This window comes from Phycodurus eques, chromosome 22 (genome assembly GCF_024500275.1).
Source record: "Phycodurus eques isolate BA_2022a chromosome 22, UOR_Pequ_1.1, whole genome shotgun sequence".
Classification (NCBI taxonomy): Eukaryota; Metazoa; Chordata; class Actinopteri; order Syngnathiformes; family Syngnathidae; genus Phycodurus; species Phycodurus eques.
The window spans coordinates 9,982,517-10,003,629 of NC_084546.1; the positions used below are offsets into that span (position 1 = coordinate 9,982,517).

Sequence of the window (21,113 nt, forward strand, 5' to 3'; positions counted from 1 at the left end):
AAGGCTACTCTGTAGCCTGTGCTTCACATAAAAACTCAACATCAAATGAATGTACACATTTCTGACTATAATTTAGTTTTCTTTTTTTTTTTTTTTTTGGTCATTGCAACAATTAAAGACTCATTCCTTCCATAGATAGTAGCCTACTTACAACTCTGCGTATATCAAAAGCTCTTAAACACCTGTACAAAACATTTGTGTTAAGAAAAAACATCAAAAAAACACTTTGTTGCCTTATGCAGGTCTTTAGTGTTAATGCAGACTGAGCTTTAAGAGATAATACAGTTTTTGGAGCGGTGGCTCTTTCTGCGACCAGTCTTTGAGCCATGGCTTTGGGACGAGAGGGCAATGACCCTCGGATAGTCCTCAGCATAGAAGCGCCCAGCGGGTCGAGGCTGGGGGATAGGCTGGCCCAAGAAGTATCCCTCCTCTTCAGAGTCTGAAGATGATGAAGAGCAAGTGGAACACCACTCATCCTCATCTTTGTAGAGACCCATAAAATGCTCAACCCGAGGGTCTGCATGGGATGGGCCATGAATCATATAGTCTGACCGGGTTTGAGAGTACGCCAGTTGTTGACTTGGAGACCTTTGGCGTGGGTTGGCTAGATTCTGTCGGTGATGTCGATATGGTCTCTGTGCCTTTTCCAAAGGTATCATGTTAAGAGCAATGTCCGAATGGGTTTTGCGGCTCCTGTGGTGTCTACTGTGGTGGGAATGCTGTCTGTTGCGCCCATGGTGACTTGGACGGCTTCTTTCCCTGCTCACCTGATCGTGGGCATAGGCCCTCCGCTGTGGCCTCTCACTCATAGGATGCTTTCTAATATTGACCTCAAATCCATCATTATATCCATTATCCACAGTGTCTTCTGTGAACTTGACCATCTGAGGAGGCCTGGACTGTGACTTGGTCCTCCTCAGAGCTGGTGCATGGACAAATGCAGAAGACGATGCTTCTGAATGGGGATACGAAGAGAGACGTCCTCCCCTCGTTGCAATCTCTCCGCCTTGTGCCGTCTCCTGTTCCCCCTTCTCCGAGTTAAGGTTGAGAGAGTTGTTACTGCGGTGAAGATGAGATGAATTAAATGTCCCCATGTTGCTCATTTTCTCACAGTCATCTCCCACCAAAGATTCCTGCATTGTATGTAGGGAGTACAACATAGGCCTGTCCCGGCAATCTCCATCAACTGATGCACCTAAGGAAGCAGAAAGTGCATGTTTTACACATTTTTAGCAGGAAGCAGTAAACATTAAAAACAAACACCCTCCTCCTTACCAGTGATGTTTGACAGTGCCAGTGAGTCCATGGAGTCTCCGACACCCTGCCCCGCCTTCCTCAGCTCATCTGCAATACATTCCAGTGTATCTTGGTACCACTGTCTGTTCTCTGGCCATAGGGTATGTTTGCCTGCACTAGAGTGGTCCTGATCTTGGTCAAACTCTAGCTCTTGGATCTTTCTGGCACTGGCAGGTCCTGGATGACTTCCGTAGGCTGAGTCTCCCAGTCCATCCTGAGATTGGGCCCAGTACATTTCCGGAAGATGCTTCTTGTTCATGAGTCCAGGGCTAAGGCTATTGGATCGGGATTGATTGGAAGTTTGGCTCTGGGTAGGACTGGTAGGGGTAGGTGAAGAGGCAGTGATTCCAAGGGTATCTGGCTTTAGCCAAGGGTCAGAAACACTTTGACGGTTTCTGTCATTGCTGGTACTGGGAGACTTTAGGGATGGCTGCTGAATCTGGTGCAACATTCCTTTATCACCAAACTTGAGCAAAAGCTGAGTCATATAGTCTTCATGCTGGGCCCATTCCTCTGGGTCCTCCTCTGCCCCAGCATCCTGTTCCTCACGATCCCTCCAGAACCTTTCCTCATCCAGGCCTAGATGTGAAAGTTTCTGCCCAATGATATCAATATCCCCATCAACTTCCCCCTCAACAAACTTGTACTCGCACGCAGAGACTACGGTGGAGGGGTTTAAGACTTGAGACTGTCTCCACTGTTCAGCGGGCCTGCTGCTCTTACCCATGCGGACACTACGCCGGGATTCACGAGAACGAGCAGACTGAAAGGCTGAGTCAGAAGAATCAGAGGTGTGGATATCCTCTCCTTGACCGCAGGCCTTTGAACAGTAGATGCGCCCTTGTTTTGGCAGGAATGGACAGCCCAGCAAGGACATCTTACACTGAGCACAACAGAAGCACTCGTCTGTGGCATGCCAATGTCCACCTTCGTAGGTCATTTGAGCGTGGTCCACTCCTTTAGGACAATCGGATGGACGACACATTGTGAATAAGGAGAGGAACATGACCTTGGGTACTCAAAAGTTGTTGAATCCAAATGGTTGACTTACCAATATTTTCACCACAGGCCTCACAGTACTCTGCATACAGTGACTCGAAACATCCGCAGCAGTAGGGCCGGCCGTCTTTCATGATGTAGCGTTGCCCCCCCAACATTGTCCCGCACTCAAAACAGGCAAAGTGCTTCATGTGCCAATGATGGCCCTCCGCCTCTGTGCACTCATCTGCGAAGATAATCTTAAGGAGAAATGCACGTGAATGTTTGAAGTGTTATTGACCCCAACATAGATGATACTCAACACTGTTGCTGCTACGTACCTCATCGCAAGAGGAGCATCTTGGTTTCATAAGCTCTGCATGGTGTCTTCCACAGAGGATCTTGCCATTTTGGTAGAAATAGATCAAATCCACAAGCACCTCTTGACACGTAGCACACACAAAGCATGCTGGATGCCAGCAGGGGTTGGGTCCAGCCCTCGAGGCAAAGATCGCCATCTCCCCTCCATTGATCCCACCGCCACACTGCCAAACATATGAAATGATGCATGGAAGTCATATTCTAGGCATCTTGTTAATGCAGTGGCTCTGCTGACAATCTACTGATACGTATGTTTAAATTACAAGTCATATTTTTTTAAATAGACGTGTTCATTCCTGTTTAGAGAGAATCTAAAGTATCTGCAGAGGTGCTAAGACCAAAAAAGCCTCTCATGTTAGCCAATCTATGAAACCAGAACTACTGCTAAAACGAATGCCACATTGATGCAAAGCATTTTAATCTTTTAAAACAAAACCACAGTTTGTGTTTCACATCTTTCAGAATAAATGCCTGTCCCTTTTAATTCAGGATTTGCTGTTCTAGTAGTTGACATTCACTAATTTAAGTAAGCATTGTCTTTCAGTTGGCCTTGTTTTTTTTTTTTTATGAGAGTCATAAATGTATTCACATGGTTGGACCGGTGAGCTTCACCAGAGCTAACCGTCCTTGGTCTGGAGTCGCCAGAGATCGTATGACGTGACAGAGATTGTTAAAGTGTGCCTGAAAGTCCTATCACAAGTCTTTATTTAACCCACAAGAGCGAGGGGACGCCAATAGACGGCAATAGGATAGCGTGCCCAGCTGTTTGCTATTATTGCGAGTGGACAGACGGGGCCTTGGCTCATGTATGCCCCTGAGAATGACGGAAAGTTGGAGACTCGTAAATTGTCTGTGAACATGTGTGCATTCATAGGTATAGGTGTACACAACCGTGGTTGTGTGACACATGGCTTTGTATAGATGGGAATGCGAGTTATGAACAAATGAATGTATGACAGGGTGGCATTTCCTCCATGGATTAGTGTGTGTGTGTGTGTCAGCATGTGTTGCTAGTTCGCAACATATGATGTGTTTGTTAGCATCTATGTTTGGGCGCTGACCAGCTCTCAACCCAAAGGAACATAGCTAGCATAGCCAAGCAGAGGATGTGGTTTCCTCACTGGTCGGGGCTTTAATTTGCTCAATTCCAGTGAATGTTGAAAGGAAGTTTTCCGTGAGCTTGATTAAGGACCCTTTTCAAGTGGTATGAAAACCATTGCCACATTCACAACAAATGGTTTTCGGGGTTGTTGTGTTGGTTGAGATCTTAAAGTTTTAAGGGTGGTGCATTTGCAACTCATTTGCAAAAGCATGCTATAGTCTATAGTTGCATCCGGCGGTGGTTTTCAGTTATCTTTTTTTTTATTTTTATTTTTTTTGTTAGCAAGATTTCACAATAAGTACATGGACGTTTTTCCCACAAGAACTTTTGGGGGTAAGTTTTGTTAAGATTGCGACATTGGTTACATTTTCCTTCCATTTTAGGGAATTGGTCATGAATCTTAGCCAAAACATTTGAGCGGGTTATGTATGAATGTATACAATATGGTGTTGATACAAATTAGGAATGTTCAGCCTTGCCTGCACTCTACTGTATGGCCTTCGAGTTTGAAGAACATGTAAATTATGTGTAATTATAATCCACATACCGTGACTGATTTTGAAAAAGTTGATTTCGAAACCTGCACTTGCGCTAACAGTTTGTCCTGCTGAGATGTAGATTGTTGGCAGGAAATTGGTCGACGTCCTCTTGGGGAGCTGACTTCACCTCTCAGCTGGAGCGTAAGATTTCCCCCGCTTCCTCCAAATAATGAGGACCGCATTTATTAGCAAATTCCAAACCATCACGCCAGCCAATCAGACCAGCTTAAGATATAAATAGCGTGAGACCCACCAGTTGGTTTTCGTCAAAGTAGAAAGTGTCTGATAGCTCAACGAGCTCTAAACGACCTCGTCATGTGTGTGTGATTGCTCACGGGCATCTGTGCGGCTACCTACGTTTTCGCAGCGAGTGTGTTGCAGAGCTCGGGGCAGGATCTTGGGCGTTCCCCTCCCGAGCGCCTCTCTCTTCCGCTGGGCGCTGAACATGCGAAGCTCCCTGTTCTCCTCCTCTGTTAGAGACTGGCAGTAACGAACCTAGTCGAGACAAAATAGTTTCAGTGGAGCTGCCAAAAAGAAGAAAACTTTGGGGCGGCGTATCAATCTGAAAAAGTGGTTTATTTTAAACTCCTGCTCAACTCGTTGCCTGTGTTTGGAAATGGTGATGAATTCCCAGATAAAAGACCACGACTTATCCTAACAACACGCTGCTGCGTTCCGGCGCACTTTCTCCCTCCCTAACCACAGAAACGCAAGGAATTCTTCCTCCTCAATCACCAACAAACATTGTAAAACCGCCCCAACAAACACCGTTTGTGTTGACTAGACTTATTGTGTATCCGTTGTGTGTTTATACAGAGACCACCTTAGTCAGACAGAGCAGCCCTCGCGTGGGTAGATAAAGTTCCCCACCGTATCTCTTAATGTAAACTCTTATCAGCGCAGATGTGAAAGGAGGGCTGGTTTACGCACCATAAAGCTGTTCTATAGATGAGGGAATGTGGCTATTGCTCTGTGTTAGTCCAGGCTTTAATCAGCTGTTGTTTTTTTTTTTTTTTTTATTGCCAACAGGCCACCACTTTCTCCGTGGTCGTGAACGGATTTTGGTTGAAATTGAAGGAAGCTTTCAGTCAAAAACAAACTGTTGGCTGTGGTTGAAACTCCTAGTTTGCTGTTGTTTCAGTCCACTTTGAATAAAATGAATATTTGACATGCCATTTTGTTGATAAAAATTTTTTTCTACCATCTCTCAGTGGAGAAAACTTTTAATCTAGTGTGTGATTGCGTAGAACAAACATTGAAAGTGTAATGATAAAAAACACTGTTTGCCCAATTCCCTCGGAAATTGCATGGAAATATTGTTGGCCCCGTTACCTCATTGTCGTGAGGGGGCAGCTGGTAGAGGAGCTGTCTGATCCGGTGTTTCTCACCGGAGCTGTTCACGTACGGCACCTTGTCCTCCGGCAGACAGGAGAAATACATCTGGACCTGCAGGCGAAAACCAATGCATGAACTTAACAGTGATGATAATTGAGAATTTGGTACAATCCGTCACAGTTTGGTATGAATGAGGATGCAAACAGTAAATATATGGAATCAATAGAGAACGGCTACTTGTGTCTGTGTGTGTGTGTGCGCCTTTTTTTCTTTTTTTTTTTCCTCCCTGATTCATTGAGCTAACATGTCAATCTCAATCCTGCCACAGGCAACCGACTGTGAAAACTCTAGACGTGAAAGAGTAGTTTGCTTAACCCATTTCCCTCTAAAGGTATAAAATGTTTATTTATTTTGTGCATTTTAATGGGGAGGATGAAAATTCTTGAGAAGCCACATACACTTAGTCAGATGCTGGTAAACGTTGAGGCTCTACCTGCTCAGGCCTAAGTCCTGGCGGCACCCATGCATATTCCTCCAGTGCACAGCCAGAGTCGTCGTCCGAGGTGGAGCTCCTCTGGAAGCTCATGGACACCTTGCCCTTCTTCGCCCCAGGAATAGGCTCCATGTCTGGGCCTCGATGCGAAGGACGCTCCCCTCGTTCATTGCGCTCCGGGTTCATCTTGCGCGGTCGCTGCAGGCATTAAATAGCATAGAACTGTCATGTTTTTTTGGTCGGCACCCCATTAGGGACGTGAGTCCTTTCATGCTTGATGAGAAATCAAAACATAGCACTTAAGAGGCTCTCCCGATTATGTGTAATGGAAAAATCCAACAACGCTTTTCCGTTAAGTCTAAAAGAGTTGTATTCCAGTGATGTGCCCTCTTTCTGAAACCAAAGAGATTTTCATGCATGAACAGGCTTTGTCCAGTCCTTTAATTCTGCACTCGGCGTGCTTGGACAACAGATGTTGCCAGCCAGTAAACATCTGTTGCTTTCCAAGTTGTGCAAGACCATATGTAAGGCTACCATGGCCTGGATGGCTAGCACCGCTTGAAATATGCATAAGACCAGAAATTGACTATTGCATAACTTGAGCAGGGAAAATGAAGCTGAGAAAAGCTCGAGTCGAGTGTTCGACAGAGCCTTTCAAGCACATTAAGACTTGAAGAGGGCTCTCGTCTTCTATCCTGTACATGCAGAACAGAACTTGTTTTGGGGCAAACAGACGCTTCACAGTACCATTGCAGAACTCACGTAGGTGCGATCTTTTACATGCATGAGGGCGGCACTATCAGGGTCATTAGGATCTTGATGGCCTCTAGTGGCAAAACAATAGTGCGCTAGATGGGTGTAACTCTCATGCCAAGTATGCACGGCTAGAGCCTATCGTAGCTTTTAGATAAGATCCTGTGAATGGGAAAACATCGATTAGTAATTCACTTGAGACAGAATAGACGACAGACACTGCTTCCATCCATTGCAAATGTCTGTCACCTTTCAGGCTTTCAAGGAAACAAGGACTGACAAGTATTAGCATTTTCTCCATTAGCATACAGTTCCGTCAGAGAAAGCCCAGGGCCTCAAAACACCAAATTTGCACATTAAAAATGCTGTTAAAGGCCAAAGCAAAGCTGCTGTATTTAGACAAAGGGGTATTTGAATGTCGCTTTGTTCTTCTGTGCCTAATCTATCAGGTTTTATGGTCTGATAGATAATGTTATCACTCTTGAGAATTCTTTTTCCACCCACTCTACACTACTATCTCACGTAACCTAGTTAGGACCAGACTGCAGCACAATGCCTTAAGCTTTATTTTGTAGCACTCCATCAATGACTGTTTGATATATTCATGGATGGATAAATACTTTTATTAAGCCTGTTTACCATTTACACTCAAGATAATCATACTTTATTTGTGAGTTCTGAAAGAGACCACTGTGTTAAATGGAGGGAAATTTATTAATTTTTTTTAAATCAAGAAAGATCATCATTTGAATCTAAAACCCTCACTGTGTTTTAAACACAGTTTGTTTACTGGGACACGAAACCCACCTAATGAACCAATTTCCACAACACTATATCCTCCTGCGTCGTCTCGCATCCTCAAGACGTTGCAGATTCCTGGGTCCGACCTACACTGTCAACGCACATTACGCCTTGGCAATAACACAATGGTTGTCTTTGTGGGGAAAACACAAACAGAAATCGCCACCCGGTCCTTCTCCTGAAGGCAGGCGGCGACGGGGAAGGTTGGCTGAGTAAGGGTGCACTTTTATTTTTTTTAAAAAAAAGGTATTTAAATAGTCACAACATCGGGGCCTGTGTAAACACGGGCCAGATGTAGTCGGCTAACGGTTAACTCCGCGCTCCTCCCCCGCTTGACTGACACTTTTAGAGGGGTTTCTCCTTCACCGCTGATGCTGGCGTGAGTAGGTCAAAAAGTTATTTCAAACATAACTCCTAATTTACTCAAAACAATACTTGATTGCAACAAGAGGCGTCATTATGACACAGTTGGGTCTAAAGGCACACAGGAGGCACTTCACTAACTGGTTTTATGTTTTTAGAGATTTATTTAACAATATTTATTATTATTTTAGTATTATGTTACATGTACAGTCCTTTGTTTCAGCTGTGTTTTTTTAAGTTCTCTATAAAGTTGAGTTGTGCTGTTATTCACCTAATTGGCAGAAGGTATATGACTCGATTTATAGCTGAGGAAGACAAAGTTGGAGGCAAATGCTGACGCCGAAAAGCAAATGTTCCTCAATGGTTGAGGGAATGCATTAAATAGTGGAGTTCAAAGGCCGAGGTCATCACTTCTTCACTGCTTAAGTGTGTTATTTTAGGGCCAAATGGGTGTCACGGGGTGCACGAGGCACTTCACACAGCTGGAGCGAGGCCACTCGCGCACACAAGCATGACAAATAATGTGATACGAGACATAGATTGACATCTTAATGTTTGGTCCTTACCTCCAGGAAAAGCATCGTTCTTTCACAACCGTCACAGCCACACTGCGCGCACGCTACACATCTGCAGCATCAAGGCCGACGTGTCTTTGCGCTACCCAGTTCCAGATTGAACTTGGTTAGGAAGTGCCCTCCTCCCTCCTTCAGATGTCTCAGAAAGTTAGGAGGGGGGGGGGGGTTCCCTTTGCAGCCGCAGAGCACCTCATTTAGGCGCCCAGAAATCCTTGAGGTGTTCAAGTGATGCCTCTATCTGGAGTGTCTCAAGAGCCCAAGTGTGCAGTGAGTGCATGTGTGTAGGACGGTCTGGCTCGCTGGCCCCTCCCTCATTCCTCCCCTCACCAGCAAATAGCCTGCCACTGTTCACTGCAACAACGCTGATTATAATCATGTTATCCTTTCATTTTCCTCTTTTGAATAAATGTCCCAGCGTATTAGTCACGTTCATTTTCACTCCATTGCTGATAAACACGACTTCTAAAGCAATTGACACCGTCAAAATTTGGTCCGTTCTGCTTTAAAAATTCTAACAAAAGTAGACATTTGTGACTTCTTGTCATGCTGCAGGAGCTCTAAGGTGATTATTTGGACAAGGTCGCAACCATCTGTCATTGCAAGGTCTGAAAAGCAGGAATCGTTTAAAACGCTCCGGGATGACAAATGAGTTTACTCAATTGTCCGGCGGGACAAAGACGGCCCCTCTGCCCCTGACAACCGGGCTAAGTGACTTAACAGAGGGGACGACGGGGCTGTTTGTCACATGCCAAGTTAGCTGCCGCGAATGAGGAATGGCTCGGTTTGCTAACTCACTTATGGATGCCGTTTTGGCAATGCAGCCTACTTTCCTGGCAGTGCGACTTAGCATCTGAGTGTGAAACTTTAGTTTGTGTTGGGAACCAAATGCGGTGACTTAAATGAGTGTTCATAATGGACACCTCGCTATAAGCCAGAAGACAGGATTTCTTGCGTGTATGGGTCATTTTCATATAATTTGATCAATAACCGTAAGGACCACTGAATTCCCTTTGAAGTTGTTATCCATCAAAAGGTCCTAAGTTTCTAAGGAAAAAAATACTTCGGAAGTAATTTTTTTTTCTTTTTTCAAACTTTGAATGGCCAAATTTTTAATGGGTTTGAGATTTTAGAATCAGTTATTCACTTGTATCCTCAGAGTTTTAAGGTCAACACACGTAAAGTGTGCAGCTCACACGATTTTTAGGAAGCTGTTTGTGTTTACCGTTATGCACGTTTGTCTTTACCGTGATTAAAAACAAGTGTTTTTTTTTTTTTTTTAAACACGTCTTCACCATTATGGATCCAATTACTGTATATGAAAATTACCCATGTATAGTAAAATAAATTGTCTCATACGCCAATTATAATTTTTCCAAGTAGCCTATTATTTCTTCATGCATTTCATTTCATAAAATGCATACAATTGGGGAAAATGTGGAAAAAGTCCCATAATTTGCTCCAATAATATGTCTGGAGGTGAAATGTCCAAGTACTTCCATGTGTGCTCTGTGAAGCGCTACGATAATCGAAGGGAGACAATGAGTTGGGGAGTAAAGCTGAATGGAGCATGAGTGGCCTCGTCCCACACAATAGGTACATATCGGTCTTTCACGCTGGGCATGGACTTGTGGTTCTTTAGGGGCCCCAAAATGGGGCCATTGACCTTGTCGTCTCCTCTCTTTCCTCTTATAAAGGAAATTGGAACAAATCTTGAATGCTTTGTCCACGGTGCAGCTGATTATTAGATCATTGGTTTACAGGATATTGTTATTGGAATCATGGAAGTCCCTCCCGGAGTAGAAGAGTGTTATTGCAAAGCGACGACATCATGTTTAGCAGTGCTTTGCTGAGTCATTAGACATGTGCTGAATGGATTATACTCTGCTTCAATTCACATGTCCAACGACCGTGAGCACAAACTTAACTAATGGAGGGTTTATGCAGTTACCTCTGACCCCAAGCATTTGCCAGTACAAACACTTGATGCTTGTGAAAAGGGATGCGATTGTTTCCTTTGGATTCATTTTTTATTTGTTCGTTTCCACCTTTCGACTATATGGATGATATTTAAGGTTGGATTTGACACAAGTAGTACACACGGCACACATTTACTGTTGCTTGACTACACGTTGCTCCAAAACCCAAATTGTAATTTGGGCTGTTCTGAGCCTGGACGGAGGCTTTGTAAAACTAAAGTGCTCCATTTCCATCAGTAATGGTCATTCTCACTTGCACTCAACAACCGCCACTGTTTCATCCCCAAGAGGGACGACAGCAGTGAACTGAGCCCTTAGAATGTAAATATCACAGGCAATGACCCTCCCCTTGCTCTGAACCAGAAATCACAAGGACAAGCGATGAGGAGTCTCAACTTGTTGCGGCGTCACAAAAAGCAAATGATAGCGGCCATTCCTGATGCTAAAGTAGCGTACAACACAAAGACGGAGAATGCAAGATTTTTGACTTGACTGACGTTTCTACCCAAATAGGAACTTGTCTTGGTTTTTAAACGTCAATATTACCGCATTCAATGATCACAACCTACAAGAAAGTCCTAAATACAGGAACCCAAATCATTTTTACAGATAAACTGTTGTTGTTGCGAACAGAGCCACCGTCCATAAAACCTTACACGCATTGACGACTGTTGACGAGTCTTGACATATAAAACACCAAGGGGGCATGTCTAAATCGAAACGCTCTGCGATTTATGACGCTGATTATCATAGCTAAGTATATCTGCCGTACCTATTTCAGATTTGTATGACCCCAGGCCATATGCACAGCTGCGGCCCATCGCATTCGCATCCCCTCAGTTTCTCCCGGGTTGCCCCAAAGGTAGTCCTCGCTAACAGCTTGGCGCAGGTCTTGCTCAGGGTTCTTACCAGTTCAGTGTTAATATTCCTTGATACACTCGTAAACTATGGGTGATTTAGGCTCCTCGTCATAAAACCCAATGCTGAGATTTGCTAACCACCGTAGGGTGTTACTTAAACGCCTTTAGGACGATGGAGGCAGCCGTAAAAGTGCCGTAAAATGCAGGAAATTGTCAAGTAAATGACAAAGGGACCTTCAGAAGCGGTTGTGAAGTACTGGCATTAGTTACCATTCAGTGTTCCACTTGAACTAATTAGTTGCATGACGAATTAGTTTCTTATGCCGAGCCTTTTCCACATCTGAGTTGTTTTTTTTCCCCCCTTATCAGATGAATGTTTTTTTTTTTTTTTTTTAATATAAATAAAAGGCTCTCTCTTCCGAAAGGACTTCTTTAGACAGCACAGAAGCTTCTCACTATTAGTCTTTAAACACCAGCCCTTGGTCTTCCTGTAGGCTTAGGTACTCACAAACCAACGCGTCCCCCTCAGGTAAATGTTGGCTATCCACAGTGGAATATTGATAACAAAGGTCTTGTACAAAATAAAAAAATCAACGTCTTACCAAGGATTGTTGTCTTATTTCTAATGAAAACTTATCTGATTGCACCTAAAATAAGACTCATCACTTCAAAAGTCACTTGTTTGTAGTCAGTTTTCACGCGTTTCTAATTTTTTACTTGAAATAAGTTGAACGAAATGCCAGTGGACTTTTTCTTTTGTCCGAAAACAAGTTACTTTTTATGTGATGAGTCGTATTTTAAGTGTAATCAGATTTAGTTTTGGCTTTAAATATTGCGAACAGAGCTATAATCTATCAAAAATTAACTTGTTTTCAGACAATTCTTACTTGTTTCAAGCAAATTACTACTTGAAATTAGCTTGAAACAAGTGACCTTTTACATGAGTGATTTTAAGTGATCAAGTAAATTTTAATGAGATTAGTTTTGACAAGACAAAGATGAAAGTATTGCTGCCCATCATAACACTAAATGGGTCATTGCAGGTCCTCTCAGGTAAAACATTGACACTGAACTGAGAAGAAATTAACATGAAGGCAGAGTGTGTTTTCACACGTGCTTACCACTTCATTGAGGAACTGCAATTCAAGTGAGAAACACACAAAACTGTAATACTCATCAGGAAACAATGGAGTCCTGGTTTGTGTGCGAGTCTTGTACATCTTATCCCGCACCGATTCGATTGCGACGTTAATAAGATCCAGAGGTCACTGTCGTGTGTGCGTTTGTTTTTATTTGGATTCTACTGGACCAAAAATATGATATCCCAGTGAGGACTGATTTTCTTTGGACCACACACAATGCAAAACAGCATGTAGATACGCTTGGTGCAGTTTTCTTCGGAGGATAATTTGGTCCACCAACAGTACTACTATTTTTTTTTTTTCTTTTCTCTTTTCTCCCCCCGACTTACACAGAAGCGACAGACAGTGTTATCCCAAAAATCTGCGGTATGAGGCCTTATTTGTTTGCAGGTGCCGAAATACTGTTGTATCAGTTTTGAGTTGAAAATTCTCACGTGAAAATTGACCCCTAAATTAAACATTTTAACAACCCCCAACACACACACACACACACACAATGAATTTAGTATTAGAGATGTAGGCCAGGGATTGAGGGTGTGTACACAACGGCTTAATGACAAGTCTCTGAAGGGATGGTACATCAGTCAAGCGTCACAGATACACATTTATGTGGTTGGTAGTAACACAACTGGGAACATCTCTTTGCCACATTGCGCTACTTCAAACACAACAAGAGCGAGCAATGACAGGTTCGACCAAGTTTGCCCGCCGTGGCCCTGCAGTCCTGTGCGCCCCGCACGGGCTGGCGCAGTTCTCAGGTGTGTGAGTGAAACCATATCAGCTTTGGATCCACAGCAGACGCTTTTGTTATGTGGGTTACCAAGCTAACAGTGCCATAGAGGCAGATAAGAAAACAGCTGAGAGGTATCCGCTTAGCTCAGCACGTAGGCTTTTACTGCCAGTTTTGGATGCCACGAGGGCGAAAGATATGGAGGCTATGGGACAATGGCTTTGAATAAACTCAGCACCGCAGGGAAAGTGGTGCGATTCGCCATTTTCTAAGACGTCTGCTTCCCTCTTCTCCTTGGTTCTATTTTGGCGAAGCTGGCCTGATGTTCACGGGAAATTTTCGAAGCCTGTCTTACCCTCACGCCGTTCCTCCCTCCTCATTCCCTACCCGGCTGTCGTCTCCCCGCCGGCCATATCCTTAGATGGCCTCTCGGTTAATTTGGACCAACGTGATTGCTCCGACTAAAACCCTCCTCCGGGTTTACTATCAGTCCTGCACGGCCGTGGTCTCAGCTCTCTAAACACATTGAAGACTAATCTGCAACAGATGGAAGAGGCAACAGCGAGAGGAAGTGGTTTTAAAGGCTCTACAACGTATTTGTACCCTTTGGGACCAAATTATGGGGTTTCAGGCAAATCATTGGATGGCCATAATGATGTGCACGACAGTTCACCGAGGGGCTCCACTGGACATATTTGGACTTCCAAGCTGTCCATCCACAACCAGATGTCTGAAAACACCCTGAAGGGCATTCCGGGTGACGTTTCCACTCCTTCCTAGTCTCCAAAAGTTGTGAATCAACCAAAATCTGTGCGACGTATCAAAAGCCATGTACTGTATGTACACACAAACAAGCCCGAGCATGTTGGATTTCACGGTCGGCTGGTCGGGGATAATGAACGCCTTCGCTCGCAGCTTAGTGTCTGGTTTTTGAGGTCAATAGTGTAAACACAACAGACACTTTTAAGTACCTCATTAATGCAAAGGGCAATTTAAAGCTCGCTTTCACGAAGACGAGGAGGAAGGCCCAAATGGATCTCATGGCACTGTAGCTCAGACAACAGTCAAATTACTGTTTGTATCGCGGGGGCACTTGGAAAGCCCCGAGCTTTTCATCCGCTAACCACTAGGGTTGACGATGCTTCCGCTCTTGAAGAAGAAACATTGCAAAGTAAGGGCATTGACCCTACTTACTTACACTATCAGGGGGGCGTGTATGAGAGTATTATTCAAACCTGGCATTTACTTTTGTTTTTGTGGGGGGGGGGGCTACAAAATAAGCAGAGAATGTAAACACGTTCAAGCATCCACTTGAGCCCGTCTTTGCATATTTGATTGTCTTGTATTCATATTGTGCAGTTCAAAAAAAAATGTGCTTGCAGACCATGTGGGTCATTTTGATAGAATTTGATCAATAACGGTAAAGACATGGCCCACTGAATTTCCTTTTGAAAATCTACTCATTTTACTGATTTGAGTATTTGAATGATTTTTGGCATTTTTTTTTTTTTTAATCCAACCAAAGGTCAAAAAGAAAAACAATGATTCTAAAGTAATATTTTTCAAACTTTTAATGCCAAAATGTCCTTACTGTTAGGTGTCTGAAGTGAAGGTTTCTTGGTTTTCAACATTGTTTTCAGAAGATGCTAATGAATTTTTGTGATATATATATATAAAATAATTTTCTTCTATTGCTTGATATGCCTTTTCATGAAAACTAACACAAATGCATCTTCGTGTCTTCAGAGTTCAATTTTTTTTTTTTTTTTTTTTTTTTGTATCCTTTTACAAACGGTCCTTCTTTGTAAAGCTGTCTTTACCATTAATGCCACTGGAGAGAGCGTCATTATGTAGTTGCAATTCACCAGAGGGCTCTGTGCCAGGATGAGGCAGCCATTTTGCATTCGCCCAATAATAGCAGACAGCAAAATAAATGGCATTATTGCTGAGATATGAATGAATTTGTGAAAGTATCGGAACTATTGCACGTCTTGACCGTTATTATGATTGTATAAAGACAAAGAGTAATGGGTTGAATGAGTAATTAGGATCATTTAAGTACTTGTATCTGCGGAATTTGAAGGGCAACACATAAATTGTGCAATTGTTTATGAAGCTTTTTGCGTTTACTGTTATACACTTTTTAAAATTTTGAAATCATCAATAACTTGGGTGTCATAAACAACGCTACAATGTATTATTCTTTTTTTTTTATTGATTACATGATATGAAAATGACTCACGTGTCATCGGCATCATACATGAAGCGATGGAACACAAGAACAACAGAATACATGCAGCTGTTGAACAAATACAGTCAGAAAAGGGACTCCGCGCCCTCGCTTTTCCAAGATTCCACTCGCTTCCCGACTCCGAGCAGCATCAGATTGGAGGAAACCATTTCCCCTCTGGATGAAATCCCCAGGGATGATGCGAGGCGACAAAGAGAGAGTCGGTCTGCAGACAGTGGTGACCACCCAGGGGGAAAGATGTCATGTTGATTTTGCATTTTATTATTTAGTTAGCCATCTTGCTGCAAGACTAAGAAAATACATGGAGCCCGAAGTAAACCGAAGACCAGAGTATCAAGCAGATGGGGCCAATTTAGACAAGACTATATTATCCTACAATAACCGAACCAATGCAAGATAAGCTGTTTCTCTTGCCATTTATCATGTTTTGATCAGCCACCCTGAGCTCACAGCCAAACATACAAACTGTAAATATTGTGAAATGTCATCTTTTCACTGACAACACAGAGATTGTTATTGCTTCCATGGCGATGCACGTCTGACATCATGCGCGAGTTGTGAGGTTTGAGTATTATCGTCACTTTTATCTGAGCATGCGGTCCTTAAGCTTGAGGTGAAAACATCATTAAAATTGGCATATACTGTATTTTGATATAGCAACCGCTAAAACTCCCAAAATCCATCATTCGCGTTACTGTCCTTACTTTCCTGTGTTTCTGGGTGGTCACATAACTGGCATTAATTAAGTGCTTGTTGCAACGACATCTTAAATGAGACGCTATCTATACTATTAGACTAACAAGCCTTCTAATTATTATCATCTAATAATCATCACCTTTTTATGTCTGCATGGCTGGAGACTGGGGTGTCTGGGAAGGTTTTTGAGCATGCGTGTGTGTGTGAGAGAGGGCTTTAATCATCATCAAATAGAGCTGTGTGTACAGGTAATTAAGTTGGTGCCAAAGCGACTCTCACTCCCAGCCGGGAGTCTTCGCTCTGCGGTCTCACAATTCATGTAAGGGCATTTATTCCAAATCTGGCTGACTTGCACTCGCCGCAAGCTGACCATAATACGGGCCTTGTGCAGCCAGTGCGGCCTGCCGGGTTCAGTGTGTAACCACTAGAGCGAAAAAGATCCATATTAATGGTCAGAGATGGAGTGCTGACAACCCCCCCCAGTATGCTAAAACTGAGACGACACACTGTCAGTGTCACATTGTCGTGGTCAGTCCTGCAATGGATCTTGACAAATTTCAAATGAAGCTTTTCCCCATTTTCAAAGAGACTTGTTTAGTTCTGATTGCTTCTGTTTCTCATTATTAACTGTTCTGTGTTTCTTTGCATATTGGCGCGCACACAACCAGAGGGATCGCTGCTTGGCGAGTGTGTGTTTTCTGATGTTTGCAATGATTTACGCACCCCGGTGCTCGATTAATTCCAGCGTGCGGCTGCACAAATACGGCAGTGTGCGCACATGTTGGTCTGAGGTACAAGACTGACAGACGCGCGCACAGGCGGGGCAGTGTTGTGTGTGGATGTGGAGGTCTCTCGCACACGTATAGATAGACACGCATATGTAGCTCACATTCTTGTTTGTGTTTCTGATTAGCTCCATTTTTTCTGATCTAATTCCAGTCTGTGCTGTGTGCATGGAAACATCTGACTACCTCATCCCCAAAATCATGAGCCAGCCAGCTGCAAGGCACCCGAAAAGTAGTTCCCAATAATCTGTGTTGTGCTGTAAAACAACATCAACTCGAGCATTTAAGCCACTATTCCTGTAAAATATGCATTTGCGGATTCTCATTTGTGCTTCTTCATTCCAAATTAAGCTAAATTTTACAGTCATACTAATCCTCCTTTTGTTGTTGAGTGTAAGGTTTTTTTTTTTGCTTTCCAGGACAGTGTCCAACAATACCAAAACAATCTCTAAGGCTGGATTTCCTTTCTGGCACTGGAACAACAGCCCATGAAGGGGAATCTGGGTTGCATATGACAAAACAAAGAACACTGAAGGATGGGGCCACTTATTGTGGACATATAACTGACAAAAAACATGCAGACGAGTTTCAACAGTGTCTGTGTTGGACACATTCTATCGCAGCTGAAAAGGCACAGTGTAGTAATCGGACCTTTGAGCCTGCAATTCAATGGCTTCTTGCTCTGACAAACAAAAATCCTTATACAGAAGGATAGATTAAGGTTTGAGCCTTTTCTGGATTATTTTTTTTTTCTTTCCTCCACCTTCAGGCTTCTGATTAGCTATGACAGTGGTTTTCGAACTTTTTACCGAAAATACCACTTAAAAAAAAAAAGGATTTAGCTCTTCAAGTACCAACATCAAGACCAACTTTAAAATACTGTAATAATAGGCCTAAATGTTTGAGGTTATGTGCTAAAAAGTATATTTAATTTTATTGTATGCATAATATGAACATTAACACTGCATTTAAATGCGAGAAAATGTACTTAAATAATAATTCAATCCAAATGCATTTCACATAAACATGTTAAAAAAAAAATTATATATATATATATATATATATATATATATACCTAAATAAATGTTTAAAAGCAAGCAGTTCGAAAAGATTAAATGCAAACGTAGTGAATAGGGCCTGACTGAATCGGCCGGCCAATTTAATCGGATTATCATCCGAAAATCAATCATCAAGGGCCAAGAATTAAGTTATTTTATTCATAATAGATTTTTTTTTTTTAATAATCGCTCAAATTAATTGTTTATCGGAATTTATCGGTCGGGGGCTAGTATGGAACGTAATAATTAAATGCAACTGGATCCTACGTAGGCAGTGATTCTTTCACGTACCACTAGGGGGAGCCCGCGTACCACTGGTGGTACTCGTATCACACTTTGAGACTCACTGGCCTACAACATTTAACGGTTGTAGCGCCACCTACTGCTATGCTGGCATTTCAAAAGTACCTGCTGTGCACGCATAGGCGCTTGGCTTGACTGACCCCCGCGTGCATCAAAAATGGCTGACCAATTAACAGGAGCTTAACTCCCAACTGGATCCGAGCACCCTTTACACACACACATCTCTGTGCACATATGTGCAGGAAGAGACGCAGACACACTCGCATGGAACTCACAAGTGCCACACACAGACAAGGAAACACACACTCACACGCACACAGATGCATACTCATTAACAAAGGCTTAGCATTGCTTAGCGTTCCCCTCAGCAAAGAAGGGCCCCCCACGGAGGGGGGATACACACCTCACTCGTCACCTGATCCTCACCCTTGACTGCTCTGATCCTGAATCAGCAATGAAAACCCCGCCTGAGGTATCAGCTGGGATAAGCCCCCCACCCCCGTTAACCTTGCACAGGATCTGCTCTATCCCAAATGGATGGACGGATCGAATGGAGTTTGCAACTCAAAATAAACGCTCTCGCTGGGCTGCTTCTTTCCTATAAGCACCACTAGAGGCCGCTACTGGCTTCAGCACGTTTGACTGCTGTGATGTTTATCAGCACACCTCAAGTGGGCTCATTTTCCCAGATGAGATTGATGCACTCTGTTGATAAAAACTCTCAGAAAGTGCAACCTGGCAATTTTTAATAGGCCACTATGACAGGACTCTTAATCACAATACCAGCGGCGGGTTATCAGACACGTTTATGGCCAGTCCGAGAGGCAAGGAGAGTGGGCTCGTAAAAGGACAGACAAGAGAAAGGCAGCAGGACCACCTGAGTGACAAGCAACAGCTGAGTCCACACATCTGGAAAGCTAAACTCGCACCCCCCTCAGCCCCGCTCAGTGCGTCGTGACACTTTTCAAGCTGAAAATCCCACACACTCAGCTGAAGTTTCTCTCCCACCCCTCCCTCAACCACAATTACTCAAATTTGATCCGATGTTTCTTTAATCAGCAGATCAAGTCACTTCCAGGCGGTTGGTTGCGTCAGAAAAATGACAATGATTTGTCTGTCATCACCACAACTCGAACACAAACTTGATTAAAAACGTTTTTAATGATGGACCGAAAAATTTTGGTTTGAAAAAGAGGTGAAAACTCACCCGAGAGGAAGCAGCTTGAATGGAGGGCTCTGGGTCGAATATTCCCTTAGAATGAAATCACTGCGGGGCATCTGTGCACAAGCCACTAAAACTAACTGCCAGCCTTCTGCAGGGTCATCTCTGAGTTGAGTCAGAGAGAGAATGACCAGGCGTGTGAGCTGTGTGCGCAGCTCTGGCACCAACCTACTGAGTCAAGGAACGATATTAGCAGTGCTGGATGTCTATTGGTTTAAACAAATACCCCCATCCCTCCTCCTCTTCCTCGTCCTCCCCTCCTCTGCTTCCAGTACATGCACCCTCTCTTCCTCACTTGGGACAGACAGCATGCAGTATTGTGTATTCCGCCCAATAAGCAACCGATCTTGAGATACTTTGAAGAATAGTCATAGTCCTGTCCACTATTTAACGGAACCTGATTTAACGGACTTCGGGACGGACAGCATGCAGTATTTGTGTATTCCGCCCAATAAGCAACTGATCTTGGGATCAGTGTCTTGTGTTAAAAGTACAGTACAACAAAATGTGATGAGGTCGTCTTGAACTCTCAGTGACTGTCAAAGTCACCCTGAGTTGAGAGAATGTCCTGATATAAGTTTCTATTTGGGTCATTTTCATATAATTTGAGCAGAAACGGGAAAGACATACCCCCATAGAATGAAATTTCGTGATTTGCAACATGTTTTCTGAAGATGCTAATTACATTTTGGGATTTACAGTGGAGCCTCGATTGAACGGACCGCGATTTAACCGACTTCTGATGTAACGGACTTAAGATAGTGTCCAGTTGGAACTTAAAATCACCCCTCCCATGCAGCAGCGAGCTAAGTTTGGATAAACTTTACAACTTTTTAAACATTTTAAAGCTTTTTAAAAAAATATTTATTTCCAATCATTTTGTACTTTACTGGGTGTCTTTAGGCAGCGAAAAAAGTACTGAAGCATAATTTTGTTCTGTATTTTGTGTTTTAGGCCACGATTAAGAGTGCTTCAATTTAACGGACAATCAGATTTAACGGACAGTTCCTCCCCCCTATTAATCCATTAAATCGTGGTCCCACTGTGTAGGATTTTTCTCCGATTGCTGTAAATGCCTTTTCAAAGTGTCGGAACAATTGCGTGTCTTTACCGTTGCTACGATTGTATAAAGACAAGAGTGTAATGTGTTTAATAAGATCATTTATTCACTTGTATCCGCAGAGTTTGAAGGGCGACACAATTATGCAACTGTTATGCACATGCTCTGTCAGTGGGCGCTTTCTACAAAGCTGTGGCATAACTTAAGTCATGAAAGTCATATTTGTCTTACATTTACCCATATAAAACCATTGCAGCAAAAAAAATAAAATAAAAAAATTGCTCGATAAGAAAAACATTTTTTTACGTGTCTTTACCGTTATTAAACAAATGATGTTAGAATGACCCCTGTACTGGACCTGATTAAAACCGTGACATCTATTTGACATAATTTCAAATGGGTTAGAATATAAAT

At 43.1% G+C, this 21,113-nt stretch overlaps 1 protein-coding gene across 3 annotated transcripts; it reads right to left on the reverse strand.

The window, feature by feature from the left end:
- Positions 1-76: 76 nt before the first annotated feature.
- Positions 77-19,795, reverse strand: prickle1b (prickle homolog 1b). 3 transcript variants are annotated; one of them, XM_061667345.1, is made up of 8 exons: positions 19,625-19,795; positions 6,125-6,322; positions 5,629-5,742; positions 4,654-4,791; positions 2,616-2,819; positions 2,348-2,534; positions 1,276-2,253; positions 77-1,195 (listed from the first exon to the last, which is right to left on the reverse strand). In XM_061667345.1, the coding sequence occupies exons 2-8, from the start codon at positions 6,308-6,310 to the stop codon at positions 270-272; spliced, it is 2,733 nt and encodes a 910-aa protein (XP_061523329.1). In that variant the 5' UTR covers positions 6,311-6,322; positions 19,625-19,795; the 3' UTR covers positions 77-269. The 3 variants fall into 3 exon arrangements, with proteins under 3 accessions (XP_061523329.1, XP_061523328.1, XP_061523330.1); XM_061667344.1 differs by lacking the exon at positions 19,625-19,795 and adding an exon at positions 8,608-8,859; XM_061667346.1 differs by lacking the exons at positions 4,654-4,791; positions 5,629-5,742; positions 6,125-6,322; positions 19,625-19,795 and adding an exon at positions 4,305-4,647.
- Between the last annotated feature and the right edge of the window lie 1,318 nt (positions 19,796-21,113).